The sequence below is a fragment of the Caretta caretta genome, chromosome 2 (genome assembly GCF_965140235.1).
Source record: "Caretta caretta isolate rCarCar2 chromosome 2, rCarCar1.hap1, whole genome shotgun sequence".
In the NCBI taxonomy this organism is placed as follows: domain Eukaryota; kingdom Metazoa; phylum Chordata; order Testudines; family Cheloniidae; genus Caretta; species Caretta caretta.
In genome coordinates this window covers 208,838,227-208,866,222 of record NC_134207.1, presented here as the reverse complement: position 1 = coordinate 208,866,222, position 27,996 = coordinate 208,838,227, and the positions used below count along the sequence as shown (strand labels likewise).

Genomic DNA, 27,996 nt, shown 5'->3' with positions numbered 1-27,996 from the left:
AAAAGGTCCATCTAGCCCAGTATCCTGTCTTCCGAAAGTGGCCAATGTCAGGTGCTTCAGAGGGCATGAACAGAACAGGTAATCATCCATCCTCTGTCACCCATTCCCAGCTTCTGCTAAGCTTCAAAAAAGAAGAATTCAAACAATGAGAAAGCTAGTCAAAAAGACAAAACACAATGAAATTAAAATCTTTTGACTCCACATGGAGGCTATTAAAGCATACCAGAACAAATGAAAAAACGGAAGCAAGGGAAAAAAAAGTATAAATAGCAAGTTGTTATTCAAGCCAAACAGCAAAAGAAATCTGTTGCTAGTTAAGCCAACAGAAAGAAGTGTAAACTATAGCAGATAAAATGGAAGTGGAAAATAAAGGGGGATCCCCTGGACTACCAGAGAGTAAAAGGGTCAATTAAGAAGGTTAAGAATGTTGCAGAGAAGATCATTTTTTTCTCTGAATCTGTTTTCATCACAGAGCAATTGGGGGCTCTCTCTACCTTAGACCTACTCTTTTGACGTAATTAAGACGTGGTACTATCAGAGACTGAAGTGTCAAAGGAGGAGCTCTGTGAAATGGAGCTGATAAATTAAAGAGCAGCAATTCACCAAGACCAGAAGGTATAACATCCAAGAGATCTGAAGCAATTAAAAAATGAAGTGGATGAGCTGCTAGTAAAAATATGTACTCTCAATAAAATCAGTGACTATACTGGAAGACTGAAAAGTAGTAAATGGTGTAAACTTTCCTTAAAAAATTCTGCAAGAGAGGATCTTAGATCTATAGACAGTGCATCTAACTTCAATCACTGGTAAAATAACTGACAATAATTAGAAATAAAATTATTAAGAACACCTTGATGAGTATAGTACATCAGGGACAGTGCTGCATAGTTTCTGTAAAAGAAAATCCTCCTCCTCTCTTGTTTGAACAAGAAGTAGTGGGTAAAGAAGAACCAGCTGAAATACTTGGACCATCAAAAAAGCCTGTTCACAAAGTCCCTCATAAGGTAACTAAGCAATCAAGGAGTGAACAGTAAAGTTCTGTCATGGATTATAGAGTGCTTAAGAGACAAAAAAAAAAGTAACAATAAATGATCAAATTTCAACTAGCAAAAGTTTAACTATTGGGCACCCAAAGTTCTGTAGTAGGACCAGCATTGTTTAATGTATGTATTAATGATTGGGGGAAAGGAGTACATAACGAGGTGGCAAATTTTACAAGTTTAGGTTAGTTAATAGCAAGGAAGACTATGAAGAACTCCTAAGGAAACATATGAAAGCTCAGTGATTAGGCAGCACAATGGCAGATAATATTCAATGTTGACAAATCTGAAGTAATGCAGATTGCAAGGAGTAATTTGAACTCATACACATTTCTTGGTTCTCCATTAATTAACTTTGGGGCACCTGGAATTGGCCACTGCCAGAAGATGGATCATTGGTCTGACCTAGTATGGTCATTCTTATGTTCTTAACCATGCGGGAAAAAAATGTGGGTGATATTATGGATGACTCAGTGAAAACTGCTGTGCATTTGTGGACAAAAAGCAAACAAAATGACTGAAGGAAGGAGAACAGAATGCAAATACTAAATATATTGTAATTAAGGTTAAGATTTTGTTCTTAATCACTGTTATTTTTAGTAAAAGTCAGGGACAAGTCACCGGCCATAAACAAAAATTTACAGAAGCCCATGACCTGTCCCTGACTTTTACTAAAAATTACTATGACAAAATGGGGTTGATGGGGGGGGGAAGGGAATGAGAGCTTGAGCCCTGCTGAGGGAGGGGAAGGGAGGGTCCAGCACTCACTGTCACTGCCAGCTCCGGGGGCCCCTCACTGCCCATGGTGGCTTGGAGCTCTGGGACCAGCAGCTGGGAGCTGCTGGGTCCCCCTGCCGAATGTGGCAGCTGGGAGCTGCAGGACCGGCGACGGCTCACAGCTCTGGGTCTTGCTGCCCGTGGCAGCTCGGAGCTCTGGGGCCTCCACCAGCTGACTGCTCCAGCCCCACTGCTCCAGGGCTGAAGCGGAAAATGTCATGGAGGTCTCTGGAAGTCACAGAATCCGTGACTTCCATGACCTAATCTTAGCCTTAATTCATTATATATCAATGGTACATTATCATGTGGAATATTGTGCTCATTTCCAGTCATCCTATCTCAAAAAAGACCTAGCAGAAATACCTGAGGTTAAGAGGCAGCTGAAAAAAAAAAATTAGCTGTTGAGAGTCTTCGATATGAGAAGAAACCGAAAGGATTGGGGCTGTTAAGTTTAGTGAAGAGATGAACAACAGGGGACATGATATTTTTATACAAAACAATGAATGGTACTGAGATGGTAAATCAGGATCTTCTACTCATCCTCTCTCATAATCCAAAAACAAGTGGACATACAATGAAATTAAAAGACAACAAGCTTCCCACTGATAAAAGGAAATACCCTAGTCCTTCCATGGCTTGCACCTTCCTCTTAAGCATCTGGTACTGTGGCCGCTGTCAGAAAAAGAACAGGAGTGCTTGTGGCACCTTAGAGACTAACACATTTATTTGAGCATAAGCTTTCGTGAACTACAGCCCACTTCATCAGGTGCATAGAATGGAACATATAAGAAGATATATATAAATACAGAGAACATGAAAAGGTGGAAGTTGCCATACCAACTCTAAGAGGCTAATTAATTAAGATGAGCTATTATCAGCAGGAGAAAAAAAACTTTTGCAGTGATAATCAAGATGGCCCATTCAGACAGTTGACAAGAAGGTGTGAGGATACTTAACATGGGGAAATAGATTCAATTTGTCTCATGACCCAGCCACTCTCAGTCTCTATTTAAGCCCAAGTTAATGGTATCGAGTTTGCAAATTAATTCCAGTTCAGCAGTTTCTCATTGGAGTCTGTTTTTGAAGCTTTTCTGTTGCAAAATTGCCACCTTTAAGTCTGTTACTGTGTGACCAGAGGTTGAAGTGTTCTCCTACTGTTTTTGAATGTTATGATTCCTGATGTCAGATTTGTGTCCATTTATTCTTTTGCATAGAAACTGTCCGGTCTGGCCAATGTACATGACAAAGGGGCATTGCTGGCACATGATGGCATATATCACATTGGTAGATGTGCAGGTGAACGAGCCCCTGTTAGCATGGCTGATGTGATTAGGTCCTGTGATGGTGTCACGTGAATAGATATGTGGACAGAGTTGGCATCAGGCTTTGTTGCAAGGATAGTTTCCTGGGTTAGTGTTTTTGTTGTGTGGTGTCAGCAACCACATACCACACAACAAAAACGAACAAAAACTAGTCTTTTCTGCCTCTCTTCCCTGTCTTCATTCAATTTTTTTCCTATCCTATATTCTTAGTTCAATTATTACTTCTTCCTCTCCTTTTCCCATCTTTTTTTTTTTTTGGACTGGCTCTCATACTCTCTCCCAACTGTCCATTAGAAGAATCTCCCTGTTTAACAAGGATCAGTACTAGGCCTGATACGATTCAACATTTTCATCAATGAACTGGAAGTAAATCTAAAATTCCTGCTGATAAAATTTGCAGATGATACAAAGATTAGCAGAATAGTAAATACTGATGATAACAGGGTAGTCCTATAAAGCAATCTGAATTGCTTGGTAAACTGGGCTCATTCAAACAAAATTATTTTTAATACAGCCAAATGCAAAGTTATACATCTAGAAACATACCTACAGAACAGGGGACTGTATCCTGGAAAGCAGCAACTTTGAAAAGAATCTAGAGGTCATAGTGGACAAGCAACTTAACAGGAGCTCCCAGAGTGATGCTGTACCAAAAAGGGCTAATGCAATCCTGGGATGTATAAACAGGGGAGTAGAGAGAAGGAGTAAGGGGTTGATTTTACCTCTGTATAAGGGAATGGTGAGATCGATAATGGAATACTACATACAATGCTCGTGTCCACATTTTTCAAAGAATGCTGACAATTTGGAGAGGGTACAGAAAAAGAACACAAATGATTCAAGGGCTCAAGAAAATGCTTTATAGCGAGAGATTTAAAGAGCTCAACCTGTGGAGCTTATTAAAAAGAAGATTGAGAGGTGATTTGATCCGTGTATAAGTACCTTCACATGGAGAAAATACCAGGTATTTAAGGCTCTTTACTCTACTGAAGACACACATAAGAACAAGTAGCTGAAATTCAAAGCCAGACAAATTCAAATTAGAAGGAAGACAATTTAACAATATAGGTGGTTACCCTTGGAACAAACTACTCAGCGAAGTGGTGGATTCTTCCATCTCTTGATGTCTTCAAATCAAGACTGGATGAGTTTTGGAAAATGTGCTTGAGCAAAATGCAAATTAGTCTTTAGTCAAACAAATTATTGGGCTTGAGACAGGGGTAACTGGATGATTTTTAATGGCCTGTGATATGCGAGGTCAGACTAAATGATCTAATGGTCCCGTCTAGCCTTAAACGCCACAGGTGGGATGCCCAAAGTGATTTGCAATGCTGAGTGTCATGGCACCTATTAGGCATATAGAAAATCACAAGAAGACCCTGTGATCCATAAAGCCAAATTAGATGCCTAGGCTCTCTTTACAATGCATGGGAAGTGTTAGGCACCTAAGAATGAGATCAATGAAAGGCAACATGCCCTAAGTGGGGAGCTGCCTAAGATAGCCAATGGGAGCTGCCAGTCAGAAGGGTGTGGGTGTTAAACCCTGCCTCTCTCACAGAGCCAATTGCCTAAGGCCAGGTCTATATTACAGACATAATCAGTGTAATTACATTGTTCAGGGATGTGAAAAATCCACATCCCCGAGCAACCCAGTTATACCAACCAGCGTAGATAGTGCTATGTCCACAGGAGGGCTTCTCCTATTGACATAGCCACTGCCTTTTGCAGAGGTGGATTAACTACTCTGACAGGAGAAGCTCTCCTGTCGGTATCATAGCATCTTCACTCACGCGCTACCAGCTGTACCGCTGCTCTGTTTAAAGTGTAGAAGTGCTCTAACTCTGAGCTACAGGGAGGTGCTTATCTCTGCTTAAGAGTCCACGAATAGGAATCAACTGTCTCCAGGTGGCTTAGGCATGTAAGGCATTTCTTGCACGAATGAGTTAGACCCCTGCCTTACTCCACACCCAATTACCAGAGGAGAAAAAGGTGGTGGTGGTGGCAGGTGCTGTTGCCCTGAACTTTTAACCCAGTGGTTAGAGCATTCACCTGGGATACAGGAGACCTGGATTCAATTCCCCGCTGAGGGGAAGAAAGAATTTAAATGTGGATCTCCTTCCACCTCTCCCGTGGGTGCTCTAGTCACTGAGCAATTGCATATTCTGATGTGAATCTCTCCTGTTGAAACTGTTTTACTGCATCTTAAATAACAAAAGAGGGATTGGAGCATGGGCACTGGACCAGGGCTCTCCATCTCCCAGGTGGGTGCTCTAATTACTGGCCTATTGAGTTATTCTCACTTGCTCACTCCCTCTTTCCCCCCAGCCCACTACCTGTTTCACTGTGGATAAATAATGAAATAATCAATGGGGCATTTAGAATTCAGCAGGAGTTTTATAGATTGCAGTGGAGCCTAAAACTGTGATTTAGGCATCTACCTTTGCAGATTTAGGCAATGTCTCTGTATCTGAGCCACCACTGTGTAAGACAGAAATAAATCTCTGTGGGTATTTCTTCTGTGCAGGTATTCTAAATGAAATTGAATGTGTGTTAAAGTTACGTGATAACGTTGCAGTAGCTCTAGATGAAGTTGTTTTATGTCTGACTAAGTATTGCTGCTTTACTGAGCACAAAGTCTTATTTGCATGCTTTATGATAAAAGTACTAGCTGGTACATGAGTGCATAAAGGGCTATAGTGATCTTTCCCCTCCTGCTCCCTTAAGTTTTAATAATTCTTTAGCAGTTACAGAAGTTACACCAGCATTAAGAGGTAACGACACTTACCTTAGGCCAGCCCTGGAAGGCTGTAGCTTCTCTGCTGTTGAGTGCTATTAGCATTTCCTTTACCATTAGGAAGACAAGATTTTTTTTTTATTAAGTATTTGTTACTTAAACTGTTTTCCATGAAAACTAAAGAATGGATCATGGTAAGATATCAATAAAGTTAAGGGGTACTACAAGGGGAAAATTCAGAAATTGAATATGTACTGTAAGGAATGAAAAGCATCAGAAGATTACATTAAAATATACTGCAAAATAAATCATCACTTTGTTGTGGAGGAAAAAAAAAAAAGCTTTCCAATAAAGACATGTTGCCCTGCCTAGGTGATGGGCTGGTAGACTTCCCCTTCCACACCTTGTCACATGGAGTTTTTTCATACCAAACCACTGGTTTACTTTTTTTCCCCATGCTGATCCCTCTTGCTTCCTGGAAGCCTAGTGCCACAGTGCAGCCATACAGCTTTGAGCTATGACCTCATTACTTCTTAGTTAATAATTTCACAGACATTCAGGAAGTATTATGCTGGGAAGGTTTTTTAATTTGTAGTATCAAGCACACTTAACCTCATCATGTGTCTGAATGGTGGTACACAATAAATACATTTATCCTAACAATTCAGTTTTGTTACGGAGAAAAAAGTTGAACCTTCTAAAAATTCCATTTTACACTGCAAAATCAAGTTTTCAGAAGTGAGCAAACAGCAGCATTTGCAAAAGTGAGGCAGAGAAGACGACTTAATTTCCCTCTTCAATACTGAAAGTGCAATTCCTGTGCCTGTTGAACAGAAATTTCCTCAGTCCAATTGGGTAGAGATATTAATAAGAAATATTAGCTAGGTAAGAGTCCTTGCTCACAGATTCAAGCAGTTGTTTTTACGTTGTACCTTGGTAACTCCCAGAGCACTTGTTAATAACCTTTTCGCAACAGTGGGGGTCCTTCTTTCAGAAGCCATAATAGATATCTAACATCTAGGACTGTCATTAGGCTCTGAACAGTTTTAAGTTAACTATCCCTTTAAAAAGTTCCTATGAAGCAGAGCATTTCAATGATTATGAAGAGGACATTTTTGAACACAGGGCATGGGTTGTATCATGCACCATGAAATCAGAATAATCTGCATAAGCCAGGTAAGGCTTTCCGATAGCAGACACTATCGGAGTAGCTGGGACTCCGTCCAGTTTGCCTGTCAGGCTATGAAATCAAAAAAAGCTGCATTGCTAGTTCCCACAAAAACAGATGTCTCCCTACTCAGTCATATAGCTATATTAAATATTGTAGTCAAATTCCCTTGTTTGTTATTCTTTTTGGGGAGAGACATGATGGAGAATACCAAGAAACTGCTCTTCTCTTTTTTGAAGAGCTGACCTATGTCAGAACAGCCGCACTATTGACTAGTGTCTACGTGTATTCTTTAGAATGAAGGAAGCACAAAAACACTTCTTTTTTTAATTGCATGATCAGGAATGACTACAACACAGAACATGATTGTACTCATTCAAGCCCATTCCAATTTACATGTATTCCCATAAGTTACGACTGCCAAATAAATGTATTATTTAACAACCATCCATGAGCAACATTCTCTAGCTGATGAGACAGATTTTAAGAGGTTTAATATAGTGCATGTAAAAATAGAAAATTTAAAAACCAATCTCATCACAGAGACACTTTCATTTCCTTCTCTGTTGTGAAATAAATAAGGCAGCAGATAACTATTACTTAGAAGTGGCATCTTTGAGATATGCTATCAAGTCTGCCCTCTCTGTCTTCTTCTTTATGCCAGCAAAAATCATCTTTGTTCCTGGGATGTACTTCTTAGGATTTTCCAAGTATTCCATCAGTGTTTCCTCATTCCAGGTGATTCCTAAAAACAATTTAAGTTGTTAATATATATTTATAAGATGAGCCAATTACATATTTGAACTAATTAATCTTCTCCTCAAAAATCACTTATCTAAAGGCAAACATTTTAAATTAAATCAAACATAAAATACTAATAGAACTACTACCATTAGCAGCTGGATGTCATCTATTGTCTATTAGATGCCGTCTAAAAGAAAAGGAGGATACAGGCTAACACAGCTGCTACTCTGAAAACTGTCTATTGCTCAGTTACCATTCCACACCTTCCATGTAACTTGGAAGAGTAACACTTGAGTTTACCTTTATTCTTGTTTGCTTCAGTGTAAGAGAAGTTCTCAGCTTGGCCAGTCTTCCGTCCAATTAGGCCATTCAGGTTAGGTCCAGTCTTGTGCTTGCCTCCCTTTTCAACTGTGTGGCACTGCGCACATTTCTGAACAAAGATCTTCTTACCCTTCTCAATGTCTCCCATTTTCAATGCTGAAAATGAAACAACCCCAAGGTCAGGTCTTTTTGGATGGACTTTAGAAGAGACAGGAAAGCACATGTATATTCTTAGGCGAGGCCGTTCTGGATAGCACCCAGCCGTCTAAAAATCCTCAGATATAATTTTGCACACCCAACAAGAAAATGAGCAGGGCTTGACAACACTTCTTTTGGTTGCAGGGCTTAGAAGCGACAAAGCTAGTTCTGACTAGAAAACAGCTGCCCGCAGAGCTCTGCCTGGCCCCGAGGAGCGACAGAGCGTCCAGGGACCTGTGCCACCGGGGCCCTGGCAAGCGCCCCGCGCAGGGAACGCCGAAGGGGCCGTAAGGCGCTGCCATGGAACCGCTCCCAGCCCAGCCCCGGGGCCCGCAGCGTGTCCGGCACCACGCGTGGCACTAAAGGGTCCCGGCCCGCGGCGCCCCAGGCTGACCTTGGCGGTAGCCCCAGCCAGCGGTCGGGCCCAAATGGAAACGGCTCTGTCGCCGGGCCAGTCATCGGGGGGGCAGCCGGGTGCAAAGCGGGAGGCGGACCCGGGCAGGGGGCGCGGGAAGAGCCAAGGTCGGCGTGATGCCGGGATGGCGCGAAGCGGCCGCTGCGGCCCGGGCCGGACCCGCTCCCCATCCCGCGGGCAGCCCGAGCCCCGCACCGGCCCGACGGAGACTAGGGCACCAGCAATCCCCTCCCCCACGGGAACCCACCTGGCGGCCTTCTCCGCCCTCCGACCACTATCGTCTCTGCCCCACGCTCGCTGTCTGAGCCCAAGGACACGCCGTACCCGACCCTTTGTAGCCGGTGCCACTGCAACCAAACCGCATCGGCCCTCGGCCCACCCCCTCGAAGCGCTGGCCAATCGGGTGCCGCCGTGGGAAACTTTGATTTGTTTCTCTACGGGTCCATCAGGACAAACGTCACACAGCGTTTACACCAGGGTAGGTGGCTTCCAAGTAGACCCAGTCTCCGCCTTTTTCTCTACGAAATGGCGCATGAAGTATGTCAGAATACGTAAGAGGTACGACTAGGAGGGTAAGACCTTTGCGCATGCGTACGATAGTGAGACGCAGAGGTCAACGGAGCAAGGTGAGGCTGCGACCTCAGCCTCTGCCTCGGTAAAGTCACGAGCTGCCTCTGCCCGCGGGCCCCGGGGGAGGAGCCTAAGCAGCGATGCGAGCCGAGAATCCCTCCTCGCGCGGGGGCGAAACGGAGCGCCCCTTGCTGCGAGCCCCCAGCGCCCGCCCGCCCGGCGGCGGTGGGTCAGGGCTGGTCACTTGCACGGCGGGCTCCCCGGCCAGGGACCCGAGCCGGAGAGCAGGTGATGTCCAGGCCGGGGCTTGTCTCCTTGCCAACGTGCCTTGGGTTTGGTGCGCTGGTTGAGCCCAGCCCAGGCAGATCCCTGTGTGGGAGGGCTTCCCTGGGTCTAAAAGGGAGCATGCTGGGTTAGCGTGCGGCCAGACCAGCTGACATCAATGTCGGTGTCCACACACAAAAGTTGCGCTGATTTCCCTGTGTTGGGGTAAAATCACGGCTGTGGTTAAACCAGTGCAACTCTGTGTGTGGACCCAGGCTGTGTTTTACATCAGTGCAAAAGGCTGCTCAGGGCTTGGCTACTCTGAAAAGTTAGACCAGTGTAGCTGCGGCTCTCAAGGTGTGATGACGGGATGCTTCCTATCATTGTAGTTAGCATCAACACTGACACGTTACACTGGCCCAGCTCCAGTTTAATGGTTTAAGTGTGGACATAGCCTAAGTCAGAACTGCAGTTTTTCACACTTGCTCTGCACAGGTCTGAATGGTCACACATGGTGCAAGACAGAGGAGAATCATGGCATTCATTTTCACATGCTGATCCCTGGCACATACATGTGAAACTCTGGTGTTATGCTGAGAGGAATTTTTTAAAGGATTTTAACAAAAAATGCTTCAGTTCTTTTGAGTTAAAGAAAAGCTTTTTAAAAAGAGTTTCTACGATAAAAATAAAAATATTGCCACTCTTCTAAACACAACTCAGAAACAGCTTAACCTTGAAACTCAGTATGTAATGTTCACCAAAGAGCATGTCATACCTATGCTTGGAAGCCAAAACACACTGTATATAAGTGAGGACTGTGCCCTAGGCAGACAAAGAAGAGAGCACTTTTGAATGGATGTCAGTGGGCACCAGGCCACTTCAGAGACTTAGAGCAGCTTAAGACTTTATGCCACTATAAGTTCTTAAAGCAGCTTAGAGGGTGTTTTTAGCCCTTTCCTCTTTTAAGGACCGAGGAAATTAAAAGCAAAACCATTGTCAATACAACATGAAGGTTGAAAAATTAAACTAAAAGGTCATAAGCAGTGTTGCCAAGTCTTGGGATTTTATTGCAGTTTTTGTGGTATTTGGTATCAGAGGGGTAGCCGTGTTAGTCTGGATCTGTAAAAGCGGCAAAGAGTCCTGTGGCACCTTATAGACTAACAGACGTATTGGAGCATGAGCTTTATGGGTGAATACCCACTTCGTATTTGGTGTATCTCTTGAGGGAAGCTCTGGAATCGTGATTATGTGAGAATCTCAATTTTAATTTAAAAAAAAGTCTTGCAGCTCTAATTGTGACAAAAACCTTGAAAACATGACCCATGTGGATCTTAAATATTCAAAACCAGCCAGAATGCAAATAAAATTGATCTAAGTTTTTTAAAATCATGATTTTAAAAACCAACCTAGTCAGGGCCAGCCTTACCCATACACAAAGTATGCAGTTGCATAGGGCACCAGGAAATTTGGGGCAGCTGTGTGCTGCTCCAGCCTCTGCTCCACCTCTTCCCCATGGCTCCCGCCCCTGCTCCCCCCCAACCCCACTCCACTCCTTCCCTAAAGCCCCCACCCTTCTCCACCCCCACCCCACCTCTTCCTGCCCCTGCTCCGCCCCAGCCCAGCCCTGCCCCCACTCCACCCCTTCCCCTAAGGACTGCAGCAGGGGTCAGGCCTGCCTTGCACTCACCGTGCCGCTGGCTTCCAGCTACACCACCAATGAGTGCTGGGGGGCAGTTCCCCTTGTCTTTCAAGTCCAAGGCTGGGAGCCAGGGGAGAAGAGCAGAGCAGGCTGGGCGCCAGGTCACTCTACTTCCCGCTGCCCCGTGAGTGCGGGATCGGGCCTGCCCTGCACTCACCAGGCAGCAGGAAGTGGAGCGACCCGGCCGCAACCCGCTCCGCTCCGCTGGCTCATGCTGGGCGGCGGTTTCCGCCCTGCTCCGCAAGCCTGCTCCTGCCCGCCCCTCCCCCCAACGGAGGCCTGGGGACGCCCCTGAACCTAGTGGTATATTGGGTCCTAAGTCATAATTTTTGAATGGTCGTCATCATCATGTTCCCATTACGCTTCTGGTGTTTAGGGCAGTGACGAAGCTCCTTCGCTTCTGTCTGTTTCTGGCAAGTCTTTCAATGGTTCCCCAGCTGTGCCCCAGGTTTTTCAGCTCAGTTTCCAAAGCTCTTTGCCATGTTGTTTTTGGGCAGCCTCATTTTTGCTTGCCTTTGGGTGTTCATCTTATTGCTGTTCTGGTGATGGAATCAGTTTTCAGCCAAACCACATGGCCAATCCATCTCCAATGCCTCCTGTCAATTATGGTGTTCATATCCTCTTGGCTGCACTGTGTCAAAAGATCTTGGTTTGAGATTGTTCTGGGCCAAAAGATACGGGGGATTTTTCTGAGGCAGGTTGTATGGAATGAAGACAGTTTGGACATGTCATACTTTCTCATTCCCCAGCATTCTGCACTATAAAGTAATGTTGAAAGTATGCAGGCGTGGATGCACAGACCAGATCTTCACTCTATGAAACATAATAGAACAATGCTTAGAATGGCAATGGCAGTTCTACATAAACTTCATAGACTTTGAGAAGGCTTTTGATAGTATTCACAGGATCAGCCTATGGTGCATTCTGCGGGCATATGGAATCCCTCTCCATATAATCAACATCATCAAAAGCTTTTATTTCAACTTTACATGCAGGATTGACTACAGTGACTCAGTTTTGAAGTCAAAACAGGAGTACATCGGGGTGTGTCATGTCTGCAATCCTCTTCAACATTGCCATTGACTGGCTAATGCAGCGTACAACAGAAGACATGACATGAGGCATTAAATGGACACCCTTTTCATCCCTTGAAGACCTGGACTTCGCAGATGATCTCGCTCTCCTATCACATATCCAACACCATATACAAGAAAAAACTCGACTCAACACATTCAGCCAGCAAATTGGACTGAAAATCAATCGTAATAAGACAGATATCATAACCTTTAATATTGCCTCACCATCACCAGCACGGATAGAGGATTCTGTTCTTATCAATGTAGAAACGTACTTGGGCAGCACCATCAGCCAGGACAGTGGAACAAGCCAGGACATCCGGAACAAAATCAGTAAAGACAGGAAGACCTTCAGGAGTTTAAATACAGTCTGGAAATCATCAAAGTATAACACCAAAACCAAACTCAAGAATGGTAGAGGTTGGCAATGATGGAGATGCAGAAACTTAAGATTCATATAATTAAACTAACATGGCCATGTTACATGCATGCTGTATTTTTGTGATGGGATCCCTGGGGTACCACCTGGAATTGTGGGACCACTGTGCCCCCTTAACTCTCCAGCCTGGGCTGTCTCTCACAATGCTTTGCCAGTGACAAGCAGGAAACCCCTCCAGGCGCTGTTACCGTTCAGTCACCAGCATTCAGAGGCACACCCAGCTAAGTTGCATGAATACCCTCTAAGCCACCCTTGAACTACACAGCAAATTTCCCAAGCCCCCAGCCTTACACCCTAGAAATATACCATCTTACACTGTTCCAGACCTTTTGAACAGTGCAAGCTTATTTATTAGTATGCCACTTCGCCAAAGGAAAGTGGACATGCACCAGCTTTTCTAACTTGAACAGATTCCCCAAGCACTTTAGACAAACTCACTGGTAAGGATAAAACATTAAATTACATTTATTAACTACAGAAAGAGAGATTTTTAAGTGATTATAAATGGTAAGCATAAAAGGTCTTACTTAGTTACCATAAGAAAATAAAAAGTAAATGCATTCTAAATCCTAAACTTTAGACTAAGCAAAAGTTGAATCAAACAGCTTTTCTTACCTCACTGGATGTTGCAGGTAGGTTGTAGTTCTTAATACGCAGGCTGAATTTCCTTCTTATCCTGGGACCAGTGTCCTGAGTTCAAAGTCTTTATCTCCCCAGCGGTCTTTTGCCTTCAGCGTAGGCAGGTGATGAGAGAGGTCATCTCATGATGCCGCTGTCCGTTATTTTATACTCTTAGTCCATGTCCTTGGAAAGAAACTGTCCCAGGCATGTCCTGGAGGGCCTTGCTGAGTCACAGAGTTGAGCAATCCTCATTGTGTGGTGCTGGCACAACTGTCTCTTATTGGCATAAGAGATGACAGCATCTGCCATATGCTGTTCTGAAACAGTCCAATGCAGAGCATTGTTTCTGGGGGTAGGTTGAAGCCTGAAAGTTATTTTATGGGGTTGGTAATGCTGGTTGGTTAGGAAAATAGCATTATCCCAGAATTGTTTCCAATGTGCCTCGAGTTTGAATGAAGATGCTTTAAGAGCGTTAGCCTGATCTCAAAAAGAGTGCAGAAGACCTCATAAAATGATAAGTTCAAATTGGCCATGGTTTGGTTATACTCACAAGCTGTGTGTGTTCTTCTATGGATTTTGTTTGGTGGTATGTATGCCAGAGTGGGCAACCACTGAATAGGTGCTGATGTTAATGTTCCAGTTATGATTCTCATTGCTGCATTAGGCTGTGTGTAAGTGGGAAGATGGTCCTGCAATTTGTGGAGAACTGTTTTGGCTTCTGTACTCCCCTGGTGGAATCGGATAGTGAAAGGATCTGAGTCCTTGCCCCAAATCCCTTTACCCAGATGCCTTTCTGACTTTAAGGACTTATCTTCTATTTTCCCATATGGCAGAGTCCTCATAATCCCGGTAAGGCTGGCCCAGGATTCCTGGAAGGCTTAACCCTCAATCTCGTCATGGTCACTTAGGACAAGAGCTAGGATGTCCCCACTCTGGGATACTTTCTTCTTACCCGCTACTTCCCTCACCCACTGATCAGTACATTGTTTAAACCAAGTACAATTTATTAAACAACATCAGTAAGCAAAATAAGGGACAAATGGAAAAGGTTAAAGGAACAAATCTCTGCAATTTAAGAAAAGTTCACAGTCTGTTCTGCACAGGTCCCAGGCCTCCTTCCCAGGACCTGGTTGCACTGCAGTCATACTGCAGGTAAGACACCTGCCCTGGGGGTGGCTACATGCCATCAGGTTCTAGGTGGCAGGACCCTTCTCCCCCAGCATTGGCCCTCCTGTCATGTCGAGGCCCTCTTGTCTGGTGATGTCTCCTTCTGCTGAGCAATTGCTGCCCAGGGTCCGACCTTGCTCTCCCCAGCTGCTCACAGTGCTTAGCCCTGGTATTAGTTGTGGCACGGCCAGCATCCGCTATCCTGGCTCTGGCCCCGCAGCTCCTCGTTGAAGCTCCGACTTGGCTCACTGTCAGCATGGCTGGTCTCCAATGCTCCAGCTCCCCAGTTCCAGGCTGCTTCAGCTCCGCTCTACCTCAATGCTGCTGCTGCTGTTCTGGCTCCAGCCCAGCTCTGTCTTCTCTCTCTTTGGGCTGCTGCTCTCTCCTCAGTGGCTGCTTTGCTTCTAGCTCAGCTCTGGCTGCTGCTCTCTCCTTATCTCTGCCCAACTCTGGCTCAGGCAGCTCCAGCTCAAAGGGAGGACGGGCCCCAGGCTGTTGACTCCTTCATTGGCCTGCTGCTCTGTCAATCTGGCTGACTTGGAACATTGCTCTTTCCCCACTGGCCCTGGGGATTGTCAGTCTTAGGATCCTGATTTCTTTTGCACCCTTTCTCCTGGTATTGGGTGAAGACCAACCAAAAAAGATCCCCTCAAGTTTCAGTAAGTGGCCAACAGCCCCCTTACATGTGCATCCAGAGATCTAGTATATGAACTGCCTGCTCAGACTGGTGTGCAATATTCAGCAGTTGAGTATACCAGTGCTGGAGTCACTGGTTAAAGGGTGTGTGCATCACATAAAGTGTGTGTGCATGTTGTGCCTACAAGTTTTTGGATTGATTTCAATGGACTACTCTCAGTAATAAAGTTAAGCGTATGCTTTAGGAAACAGGCCTAAAAGAGACAAGCCACTTGTATGTAAGAGAAAAACGGCAGGAGTTAAAAAATCCCAAGGTAAATATAGTAGAAATAGGTATATTTCACTTGCAAACATCAGACCCTAAATATGATTAATGAAAACTATGTAGCCCTTTGTTCGATGCCTGCAAACTTTACAATACTTTTGTTAATGCTGTAAATTTAGTAAAAATATCAAGATAAGAAATTGAAACAGAATATCATTGCTTTCTGACCCTGTATAGTGTGTTTTTAGTAAGAACTTTGGATAATGCTTCAGTGGTAAATTGTTGGATTAGATATGTGGGAATTGAGAGGACTGATTGCTGGAGAAACATCAGACAGCATTAAATGCAAATCCTGCACATAGTATGTAGCGTGCTTACAAGAATTTAATGTGTACACTGTGTATTATTTTCCAGAGCTGAAGAGAATAAAGTGGTGGCTTTCCCTGCCAGAATCTGTGTGTCTCTGAATTGTAGGAGTGGGTTAAAATTAATCCGAGTACATTTACAATGTAGTATTCATTTGTTCCCATTGTCTGAATTTTAGCATCAGTACGGCATTTGTTTATGAATTTATCATTTTAATTTTTCAACTATTTTCACATTCTAGGTACAACTGAAATACTCCTAAAAAAGGACCCTGACTGTTTTTCTAACACCTCAAACCATTATGCAAGAATGATGTACAAAAATTTTGAAACAAAATTTTTTTTTATTAAATTAATTTTTTTTTTGAAGGGAAAATAGTGAAATCAAATAAATATGTACAGAAGTTTAGGTCCAGTTACTAATTTTAAAAAGGGAGAAATATATTCACAGTCAGAGTTTTTTTTAAACAGAGAACATGTAGCTAAGAGAGGAAGTATAGTTTTGTGGAATTAGGATGGGACTCAGGCAATCTGGATTTAGTTCTCAGCTCTGCTACAGCCTGTGTGTGTGTGATCTTGGGCAAGTCACTTCATCTCTGAGCCTTGGGTCACCACCTGTAAAATGGAGATAAGTATACTTCTCTACCTCTCGGAGATATTCGTTATCATCAGTGAGGTGCTCAGATAGTATGGTGATAACGGCCGTAGAAGTGCCTAGGTAGGTAATGTATACAGAATGTTATATATATGAAATACAGTATGTATGGAAATTGGGCACTTTGTTTCTGATATTTATTAATGAATGTGACTAAAACTTCAGCCATTTTGAAAGAGGAGGATTGTGACATCTGAAAGTTGGTAGTAAAAAACTCAACCCTGGAAAGTGTTAAATATCAATCTGTTGAATAGTCACTTTTTTTTTTCTAGCTGAGGACCCCCTTCCTAACGTAATGGTAATTTTTTTTTTATAAATGTCTCCCTATCTCACGCTAGGGTACTGAGTAGTTCCTAGCTCAGTATGTGATCAATGGGAAAAATAGGTAAGTGTTGCTTCTGCTTAAAAATGACTCCTAGGAGTATCACAGATACTTTACTTAAAAAAAAAAAACAACCCTGCTTCTGTGAAGAGGCCGGCTTATGATTAAATAACACACAGAAAAGTGCATCCATCCTCTGAGCTCTGCAGAGTGCAGCTTTTCAATAGCCAACTCACATAATTTTATTGTGAGTCTCTCGCTATGTGGTGTCTTTCTTAAATCTCCAGTTCCTGGAATCTGTTGATTTTTCTGAGAACCTCTGTTTTCATCTAAAAGAAAAGAAAGTATGTTTTTTCTCATGGCTGTGGAGAAAAGCTTGGAAACATGAACTCTAGAGACTCAAAAACTCAGAGGGCAAATAAAGAGAATCCACATTAATATTTTTAAAATGTCATGATTTCAGTACCAGTCATGATATTTTGGGGTCTGGCGCAAGATTTTTAAAAACTTGGGGTTGGTCTTAGAGTTTTCTGTTTGTACAGCACCTAGCACAATAGGGTCCTGGTACATGACTGGTGCTCCTACGCTCTACGGTAAAACAAATATTAAGAAATAATAAACACCAGTGCTTGAGCAGGTCAGATTCCATCCATCAGAGGGCACAATACAACTGCGCTAATTGCAGTTGGCCTATCTTTCTGTATAGCTGGTCAAATCTGCCACTTTTTCAGTCTACTTTTTAATCATTTTTGCTAATGGATAAACTAATTGGGAATAGGCTGTTCAGACTGTCTCCTGCTGTGATTAAGTGCCTCTGCAGCTCTGTTATGGTCAGAGATTATTATCCTGTCACTCTGTTATCATTTGGTAGCATATTCTAAAGTAAATCTAAGTTATAGCATTGTAAGTAGTTGTAGCAGAAGAGGTTGGCTGTCAAATTATTCTCCAGGGCATCAACCTACCCAAGAAAAGCTTCAAATTAAGTCTATTTTGTAAGATTTATATGGTTCGGTCTCCTTATGTCATGATATTTTAATCTTATGTAATCTATAAAGCCTTTGCAGTTCTTGTATTAAACTGGTCAAGGCATCAGGGCATTTCTTAAAATAAGAGCACAAGGATGGTGCTATGACGCACATTAAGAGTCATTAAAAAAAAAAGAGAAACCTGAAGTTGACCTTTGAAGAATTTTCTGTGAAGCAACCCTGATGACATATGTAGGACAAAGTCCTGTCTCCTACCATGGAGGGCCACAACCCAGCAGAAGTAGTGCTGGTCTGCTGCAGAAACAGGGGTGGTGCAGAATTTGGAGACTTTGTGCTGGTGTCCATACACCCTGTGCCCTGTAGCGCTCCATAGGGACTCCCTGTGTCATGTATACAAAGGGCTTGGAGCTGGAGACTGACCATGTGAGATGGTGGATACAGTCCAGTCACTTGCTGTATGTTAATTCCAGGATTTGGGGCTAGATCCATAAAGCATTGCAACATCCAACTCCTTAGGGCCTGCCGCTCAGTGAAATCCTCAGCCCCAAGTTAGGCAGCCAGACTCACCAAGCATCGTACAGGGGAGAATTAGGTGTTTAAGAAAGGGATTTATTGAAGCCAGCAAGCTGAGCAGGGAGATGCCTCTGCCAGCCAGTAGAAAATGCCTAGGCTGTTAGGCACCTCCCGCCACTCAAGATGCACAGCTGTGAGGCCTCTCCTGGAAGTTCATCTGCTTAGATAGCCCATACCCTAGCACTGGAATGAGCAAGAGCAAACCGGCTCACTATAACCAATAGATAGGTGTTCTCCTGGGACGTGGGAGAGCTGGGTTCAACTCCCTGCTCTAGCCTGCGGATTCAAACATGAATTACTCCTGGGGAAATTCTGTGCGTGTACAGAATTCATGCCCCACCCTGCAGATTTATTTGCTTCCCTGGAGAAAAATGACTTTCTGACAGGGAAGCAATGGGAAGCTGCAAGAGCAGTCATGCTTCACTTCCTAGCAGAGCAGTACATCGTTTCAGGCACCCGGAGCAGCTGGCAGAGAAGTAAATCACCGCAGGGCTGTGGACACCCCAGCCAGTGGCTCCTTCCCTGAGCTGGGATCAGCTGCTAGTCCTGGTTGGGCTGGAGGCAGGAGAGGATGGAACTTCCTCTTCCTCTGCAAGGAGTGGCTGCAGCTATGTCAGACCCACCCCCAGAAACTTCCCCCAGCTGCAGGAAGTTCAGCATCCTCCCCGTTTTCCCGCTCCCATCGCTCCTCAGCTGCACAGGGAGGTCACTGTACGGGGAGCTGCACCCACATCCGCCCAAACCCCATGCATCTGGACCTCCCATACCCAGACACCCCTGCCAAGCCTCAGCCCATACACCCAGAACTCCCCTAGCCCTCCATACCTGAACCCCACCCCCACTGAATCTCAACTCCTGCATCTGGAACCCCCTGCACCCAGACCCCCGCCTCCAGACTGCCACCCTTGCACCCAGACCACTCCCCACTGAGCTCCCTGCACTCAAATCCCCACCCTGACGATTCCCACCCCCCTGCACCACCCTGAGCTCCCACATCCAGACCCCCACACCACTGACCCCCAAAGAGCTGCACCTAGACACCAACCCCACTCCCCCAGCACCCAGATCCCCTGCTGAGACCCCTAACCACTTTTACCTGGAAGCCCCGGCAGAGTCCCATTGCCTCTGCACTTGGAACCCCCCCCACCCCACGAGCCTCCAGATCCCCCCACACCTAGACTCCCTGTTGAGCTGCCTGCACCCAGATTGTCCCACACAGAATCCATTCACCCCACACCTGAATCCCCCCACACTGAACTCCTCCACACTTGGATCCTGCTTGGTTGAGCCTGCCTGCCCCACACCTGGTGCACGTGGCACAGAGGGGCAGGCCCAGGCCTTGTGCTGTGTCAGGATTGGATGCAGCCTCACCACCGAGTCGGCATCCCCGGGGTGGGGAGGCTGCAGGGTGATCTCCAACCTTCATGCAGTCAGTGGCCTGTGCTCCCCACTGCCATGCTGGAGCCTCTGCATTTATTTATTGACAAATAAAACTTGCAGAATTTTAAAATACTGTGCGCAGAATTTTAAAATTTTTTGGTGCAGAATGCCCTCAGAAGTAATGAATCCGCTAGATGAATGCCCTAACTATTGGGCATATACATACACACTCTCTCTCTCTTACTACCTGACCTGGTCTCCCTCAACTAACTTCAGATGGGTTATGTGTGCTCAGAGCACATCTACCAGATGGGGCCCTGCAGGTGAGAGAGTTTGAAAATCCTGTTGGGGTTTAGGTGTGAGGTAGGGCCCTGAGCAGCCAGTAGCTTGGTGGCATCAGGACTTTGGCAGCTTTGCACTTGCCTACCAGCAGAAATTTAAGCACCTCCATGGTTAGGTGGCAGCTTAGGGGGTTGTTTTTGTGGATCTCAGTGGTGCCTAAATTTTGGGTGTAGGCACCTAAAGTGGCAGTTTGTAGATCTAGTCCATAATAAGACATTTGTGATCAAACTACTTGCCTGGCAGATAGTTTGAGAGTCATGTTTCAATATCATGGCTACAAAATTAACTGCTCATTTTGTCTTGTGAGTCTAGTAATGTGGGAACTGCTATATCAGAAGAGATCTATGGTCCAGTCCTGTCTCTTGCAGTGGTCAATGCTGGATGCTTTAGTGGGCTTTTAAATCTGCCCGTGATCAGCTTATATCCTGAAGCGTAAGGCTGATAGCACTTAGAATGTTTATTCAATTTACTAGAACTGCAGATGCTGTTCTTATGCTCCTAGGATTTGTGTCTAATCCTTTTTTGAATGTTGCTAAGCTCTTTGTGTTAATAGTATCCTGAGCAGTAAGTTAAACAAGTAAATTAGTACACAGTTTACAATGTGCTTCTTTTGATCTGATTAATTTCACTGAGCAAAAGGTCTTGTGGTTTCTCATTATAGGACTGAGAATATATTATAGAAATGGCTGATAGGCCTTTTCTATATGAAATATGTTATGTCTCTTAACAAACTAGTTCTCTTTCCAAATGAATAGTCCTGGTCTTTTTAAATCTCTCCTAGTATGTAAATAACCCTTTCAAGTCTTATATTCCTTGCCCTTCTCTGGACCTTCCTTATTTCTAAGATGTTGCTTATGAACTGTGAACAAAATTGAATGCAGTAGACTGAATATTTTTATGATAACATAACATTCTGTATTCCCGGTGGTTTACCATCTCTTTTGAATGCAGCTTCCCATTGCGTAGAAGTTGCCACTGATTTTGAAATCTTCTCTCTGACAGGTTACAACTAATTTAGAACCCATTAGTGTCCAGGAGTTGTTTAAACTGTACCACTTGCATGACGTGTCTCAGTTAAATTTAATCTGCCTTTGTGTTGTCCTGTTAATATTGTGTTATATCCTACAGGAGTTCCTCACACTCATCCTTAGTCTTAACAGCTAATTTAATCACCCCTCGTCTTAATAACCAAGGACCTGATTTTGTCCACATATAGACAGAAGATGCATTGTATGCTGGTCTCCCACTCCCATGGACAAAGGGGGCTCAGATGCTGGCATTGCATCATTTCCCCTGATGCCTAGAGAGTCAGAGAGCTCTCTGTGGGTCTGGGGATCTGTGCAGGGAATGAAGCAGGACTGGGAAACACAATCCCTCTTCCAGTCGGCCCCATGGAGTTCCCACACATAGATATTATAAATCCCTGGCTAGATTATCTTTCAGTCCCCACCCAGTGCCTAAGGAAAGTCCAAGGCAGCTGCTAGCTGCAGGAAGCTCCCCACTGGGGTCATGAAGTCAGGGAGTGGGAAGGGACTGCCAGGGCCATGTATTCAGTGTGGATATGATTCTATATCCCACTAATTTTTGGGGTCTGTGGGGAGCGAAGAGGCAATTCCTGCTCCTTCAATGGAACAGTTCAGCAGACAAAAGTGAAGAAAGCCTTGTGGCATCTCCCACCTCCTTCATGTCCTCCTGGGGGCCTAATTTAATAATCCCTGGTTTAAATAACTAATTAAAAACCTATATAGGGTTGTGTCATTAGCAAATGTTGGCACTTTACTAATCCCAATCTCCTCCTAGCTCCTTAATAAATTCACTAAGACCATGCTTAACCCAGGGATCAGCACTGGAATATCCCACTATTAACCTCTCTCGGCAGTCAGAATAGCTTGTTAGTCTTATATTTTGTGTCCTAATTTCATCGCCAGTTCTTAACCTGCAATAGGGCTTCACACTAAGTTTCCTTAATAGTTTCTCATTTTTAACGGGGGCCTCTATCAAAAGCCTTCAGAATGTTTAAGTACATTCTGTCTAGTGGTTTGCAATTAGCCTCTAATTTGTTAACATTGTCAAGGATTCCTAAACAGGTAGAGAAGCACAATCCAGCCTTCCCACAACAGTGCTGCTCTATTTCTATCATATACTCAAAAGTCCTTTATAGTTTTCTCAACTATTTTTCCAACCACTGAGCTAATTCCCATAATCATCCTTAGACCTTATTTTAAAAACAGCTACTCTAGTGGCTCCTTGCAGTCCTTTGGTGGTTGTACTTAATGGCAAATTACACATTTTGCTTAGTGGCTTACCTATTAATTCTAGGGCTCCTTCACAACCGTTGGGTGAATGCAGTCCATCCCTGGGGATTCACTACAATTTATTTTTTGTGTTCCATCACCTTTGTTTTTTAAACAAAAGGTTTTGTGTCTCAGACTGTGGATGTTCTTTTCATTACTTTACCAGTAAAACAGAGGAAAATAGCCCAAAATATAAGCCACAAAACATCAGATCATAAATATAAGAAGAGGGATCGATTGGGTCTTTTTTTTTTAATTTAAAGGGACAAAGGCACATGTCAGTTATAGAAATAAAATGAATTGAAGCCATAGAATGTGTGCCTCCTCCCTTCATGAATATTATCCCTGAGGTCTTTTGCTTCTCCTTTAATAGAATTATGAAAACGTTTGTGTGCTCCTGTTTTAGAAAAGGAATCCTGAAGCTCGAGTAATGATGTCTGAGGTCGAGGCACCCCAGAATTAGGAATCCATTCAGGCAGTGCCATGTTAGGTGGGTTGCCATCCAAATTCAAAGCATATTGGGTTTCCTCTTGATCATTGCACTCAGGTTGAAAATGTCCACCTTCTCCACCAGTTTGATTCTTTGGTACACCTGGCTTACAAAGACTAACTGGGTTGTGCCATACAATGTATTGGTCTAAATGGCTAGGTTTCAAATCTTCATAGTAAAGGGAATTCCAAGACGGTGTGGGAGAAGGGTCAGAGTCAGGTCTGACTGCAAGCTGCCTTCTGTACAAAGCTTCCATTTGCCATGTATCTGTGATTTTCTGAAATTTGTTTACTATACGTCTGTTATCCTGACTCTCATCTCTCTGGTAACATGCTTGAGGCAGATGAAGAGTCTGCAGTGAGTCCTCCTCCCTTTTCTTGGCTTCGTTTTCTGTATGTTTACATTGCTGATCCAGATTTGTCGCTGTTTTCCTATTGCTAAGTATCACGTCTGAGTAACTGGGTATGACAGCATGAACTGTGTACAAAACTGGAGGCATGCGGACATCTGAGGAATCCTGTTCTTGTAAAACTGATTGGTGGGTACGCCGACTTTGGAGGAAACGTGCGATGCGCCCTTCTAAGGGTCTCACTTGTGAGAGACTAGGCAGAAATGTTTCTTTCTGTGGGAGGCAAAAAAAAAGGATTAGGGTTGGCATCTAAACCTGTGCATTTAACAAAGGAAAAGTGTTGTGGCTGGTGGTCCTGATCATTGGCTTACTCTGCCAAAAGGGTTCAAGTGTGAGTCTTCATCCACAGCCCCATACTTGGGGTGGTGCGGAGGCGTGCTGCCAGACATGGGCACAGAGTCAGGGGGAATATGACCACTGCTTCACCCTTTGAAAGTGAGCAGTTAGTGCCCTCCTGTAGACACGCCAACTCTGGTGGGCTAGGCGAGGAGCCTAGACTATGATCCCACCCCTGCCCAGAGCATATTGGAAGGCTAAACTCAGACCTTTTCCTTGGGAGAGGACAATAAATCTATTGTGCCCAGCATCTATGTACAGGACACAAATGGGAGGAGGCTTCTCCCACTTTCTGTGGTTACCATCCCTCCTATTTGTGATCTTATGACATCCACGTTGCAATACCAACAAATACTTATGTTAATGTATATTGTTTAGCTTCTTTTAATGTAATTTAGCAGTTGGAAACAATGAGGATCATTAAAACCATATGGCCAGCCAGCTCTCTGCAGACCATAGTTTGGAGAACCACTGATCTATCGTCATTATTAATTATTTGTATTGCGGTAGCACCAAGGAGCCTCAACTAAGTCAAAGCCCCATTATGCTAGACACTGTACAAACAGAGTAAATGACCATCCCTGCCTGGTACAGCTTGCAGTCTAAAAATTACTCAAATAACCCAAATGTTTTATTTCTGCTATTTATTTTAAAGTACTAATGTTGTTGGGACAAACAGGTCTGGCCCAGAGTGGACACAAGTTCTGAGGCCAGAGGGCAAGGAAAACTGACCTGTGTTTGAATTAATGAGAGCTGCCATTTTGGATTTTCTCGTCTAGAAGCAAGTTGTTGAAAATACACTTTTCAAGCCTCCTTTATACATCATAAAGAAGCAGAAAAAGGGCACAAACTATTTTTTTCCAGGTCACCTTTAAGAGAACTCAGCATCTTTTCTGTTTAAGATATGGGGTAAAATTATTATTATTTATTGATTACAACTATTTGCACTGTAAAAAAAAGAAAAACAAAAGACAGTGCAATCTACAAGTCGAAGCATGAAGGGGCATACGAATGTTAAGCATATCTGGCACGTGAATACCTTGCAATGCCAGCTACAACAGTGCTATGTGAATGTCTGTTCTCACTTTCAGGTGACAATGTTAATAAGTAGCAGAAAGCATTATTTCCTGTAAATGTAAACAAACTTTTTCTCTTAGCGATTGGCTGAACAAGAGGTAGGACTAAGTGGACTCGTAGACTCTAAAGTTTTACATTGTTTTGTTTTGAGTAAAGTTATGCAAAAAAATAGTTATTCTAATTTGTAAGTTGCATTTTCATGATAACAGGTTTCAGAGTAAGTCTGTATTAGTCTGTATTCGCAAAAATAAAAGAAGTACTTGTGGCACCTTAGAGACTAACGAAAGCTTATGCTCAAATAAATTGGTTAGTCTCTAAGGTGCCACAAGTACTCCTTTTATTTTCATGATAAAGAGATTGGATTACAGTATCTGTATGAGGTGAACTGAAAAATACTATTTTTTTTGGTTATCTTTTTTAAAGTGCAAATATTTGAAATTAAAAAATAATACAAAGTGATCACTGTACACTTTGTATTCTGTGTTGTAATTGAAATCAATATATTTGAAAATGTAGAAAAACATCCAAAATATTGATAATAAATCTAAATTGGTATTCTGTTATTAACAGTGCGATTAAAACTTCAATTAATTGCAATTAATTTTTTAATTGAATTTATTTGTTTTGAGTTAATTGTTTGAAGTAACTGCAATTATCTGACAACCCTAAACATTTTCAAAAGCATCTAAGGATATGTCTTCACTCCTTAAATATTATCCTGTCTGAGCCCTAAGCATTTATGCAGGTGACTAACCTGTCCTGCTTCCTGCACTGCTGCAGTGACACTGTTATTTTTGGCATGCTAGTTCAGTCAAGACTAGTTTGTGTATGTCTGCCTTACCTCGTAATTACACTTCCAGCTGCAGTATAGACATATGCTTTATCTAAAAGTCCCATTTTTAAAAGTGACATAGCCACTTAGACATTTAAGTCCCATTGACTTTCACTTAGCCCTGGTATACACTAGGAGTTGGTTGAATTTAGCAGCGTTTAATCAATTTAACCCTGCACTCGCCCACATGATGAAGCCCTTTTTTTCAACTTAAAGGGCTCTTAAAGGGCCCCCGACAAGGGGATTAGTGCTGAAATCGGCCTTGCCGGTCGAATTTGGGGTACTGTGGATGCCATTAGACGGTATTGCCCTCTGGGAGCTATCCCAGAGTTCTCCATTGTGACCGCTCTGGACAGCACTCTCAACTCAGATGCACTGGCCAGGTAGACAGGAAAAGGCCAGCGAACTTTTGAATTTCAATTTCCTGTTTGGCCAGTGTGGCAAGCTGCAGGTGAGTGCAGAGCTCATCAGCAGAGGTGACCGTGCAGAGCTCATCAGCAGAGGTGACCATGATGGAGTCCCAGAATTGCAAAAGAGCTCCAGCATGGACTGAACGGGAGGTACAGGATCTGATCGCTGTATGGGGAGAGGAATCCGTGCTATCAGAACTCCATTCCAGTTTTCGAAATGCCAAAACATTTGTCAGAATCTCCCAGGGCATGAAGGACAGAAGCCATAACAGGGACCTGAAGCAGTGCTGTGTGAAACTTAAGGAGTCTGAGGCAAGCCTACCAGAAAACCAGAGAGGCAAATGGCTGCTCCAGGTCAGAGCCCCAAACATGCTGCTTCTATGATGAGCTGCATGCCATTTTAGGGGGTTCAGCCACCACTACCCCAGCCATGTTGTTTGACTCCTTCAATGGAGAGGGAGGCAACACGGAAGCAGGTTTTGGGGACGACGAAGATGATGAAGTTGTAGATAGCTCACAGCAAGCAAGTGGAGAAACCGGTTTTCCTGACAGCCAGGAACTGTTTCTCACCCTGGACCTGGAGCCAGTACCCCCCGAACCCACCCAAGGCTGCCTCCCGGACCTGCCAGGTGGAGAAGGTACCTCTGGTGAGTGTACCTTTTAAAATAGTATACATGGTTTAAAAGAAAGCATGTTTAATGATTAATTTGCCCTGGCATTTGCGGCTCTCCTGGATGTACGCCCAAAGCCTTTGCGAAAGGTTTCTGGGGAGGGCAGCCTTATTCCGTCCACCATGGTAGGATACTTTACCACTCCAGACCAGTAGCACGTACTCGGGAATCATTGTAGAACAAAGCATTGCAGTGTATGTTTGCTGGCATTCAAACAACATCCGTTCTTTATCTCTCTGTGTTATCCTCAGGAGAGTGATATCATTCATGGTCACCTGGTTGAAATAGGGTGGTTTTCTTAAGGGGACATTCAGAGGTGCCCGTTCCTGCTGGGCTGTTTGCCTGTGGCTGAACAGAAATGTTCCCTGCTATTAGCCACGGGGAGGGGGAAGGGGTGAGGGGCTACCCACGTGGTGGGGGGAGGCAAAATGCGACCTTGGAACGAAAGCACATGTGCTTTGAATGTAATGTTAACAGCAAGATTTACCGTGAAAGAGTGTACCCATTGTTCTATAAAATGTGTCTTTTTAAATACCACTGTCCCTTTTTTTCCCCCTCCACCAGCTGCATGTGTTTCAAGGATCACAGGATCTTCTCCTTCCCAGAGGCTAGTGAAGATTAGAAGGTGAAAAAAACGCACTCGCGATGAAATGTTCTCTGAGCTCATGCTGTCCTCCCACACTGACAGAGCACAGATGAATGCGAGGAGGCAGACAATGTCAGAGTGCAGGAAAGCACAAAATGACCGGGAGGAGAGGTGGTGGGCTGAAGAGAGTACGTGGCAGGCTGAAGAGAGGGCTGAAGCTGAAAGGTGGCGGCAGTGTGATGGGAGGACTCAGAATTCAATGCTGAGGCTGCTGGAGGATCAAACTAATATGCTCCAGCATATGGTTGAGCTGCAGGAAAAGCAGCTGGAGCACAGACAGCCACTACAGCCCCTGTGTAACCAACCGCCCTCCTCCCCAAGTTCCATAGCCTCCTCATCCAGACGCCCAAGAACGCGGTGGTGGGGCCTCCGGCCACCCAGCCACTCCATCCCAGAGGATTGCCCAAGCAACAGAAGGCTGGCATTCAATAAGTTTTAAACTTTTAAAGTGCTGTGTGGCCTTGTCCTTCCCTCCTCCACCACCCCTCCCGGTGCTTCTCTCCTTCACCATCCCTCCCAGGCTACCTTGGCAGTTATCCCCCTATTTGTGTGATGAATTAATAAAGAATGCATGAATGTGAAGCAACAATGACTTTATTGTCTCTGCAAGTGGTGATCGAAGGGAGAAGGGGAGGGCGGTTAGCTTACAGGGAAGTAGCGTGAACCAAGGGGCAGGGGGTTTCATCAAGGAGAAACAAACAGAACTTTCACACCGTAGCCTGGCCAGTCATGAAACTGGTCTTCAAAGCTTC

General features: G+C 44.1%; 2 protein-coding genes and 2 long non-coding RNA genes across 5 annotated transcripts in view; 2 read left to right on the top strand and 2 right to left on the bottom strand.

Annotated features, from left to right (window-relative positions):
• Positions 1-6,437: 6,437 nt before the first annotated feature.
• Positions 6,438-9,123, bottom strand: CYCS (cytochrome c, somatic). Its single transcript, XM_048838423.2, has 3 exons — positions 8,967-9,123; positions 8,086-8,262; positions 6,438-7,786 (listed from the first exon to the last, which is right to left on the bottom strand). The coding sequence occupies exons 2-3, from the start codon at positions 8,252-8,254 to the stop codon at positions 7,638-7,640; spliced, it is 318 nt and encodes a 105-aa protein (XP_048694380.1). The 5' UTR covers positions 8,255-8,262; positions 8,967-9,123; the 3' UTR covers positions 6,438-7,637.
• Positions 9,124-9,201: 78 nt separating this feature from the next.
• On the top strand, positions 9,202-27,833 carry LOC142071179 (uncharacterized). 2 transcript variants are annotated; one of them, XR_012667217.1, is made up of 2 exons: positions 9,202-9,277; positions 27,163-27,833. It is a non-coding gene; the product is annotated as an uncharacterized LOC142071179 (long non-coding RNA). The 2 variants fall into 2 exon arrangements; XR_012667216.1 differs by having other exon boundaries at positions 9,208-9,291.
• LOC142071178 (uncharacterized) lies at positions 9,326-15,908 on the top strand. Its single transcript, XR_012667215.1, has 2 exons — positions 9,326-9,374; positions 12,002-15,908. It is a non-coding gene; the product is annotated as an uncharacterized LOC142071178 (long non-coding RNA).
• SPMIP4 (sperm microtubule inner protein 4) overlaps positions 22,585-27,996 on the bottom strand; it is a 42,526-nt gene continuing 37,114 nt past the window's right edge. Inside the window, exon 9 of the mRNA XM_048838417.2 lies at positions 22,585-23,485. Within this exon, the coding sequence (XP_048694374.2) occupies positions 22,652-23,485 (834 nt within the window). The 3' untranslated portion in view covers positions 22,585-22,651. The remainder of the gene's footprint in view (positions 23,486-27,996) is intronic.

Bases quoted from the DNA above. Each gene is read 5' to 3' on its own strand.
- CYCS (XM_048838423.2), bottom strand. From the start codon at position 8,254: ATGGGAGACATTGAGAAGGGTAAGAAGATCTTTGTTCAGAAATGTGCG. The intron at 7,787-8,085 runs GTAAACTCAAGT...AATTGTTTTTAG, and splicing joins TGAAGCAAACAAGAATAAAG to GAATCACCTGGAATGAGGAA.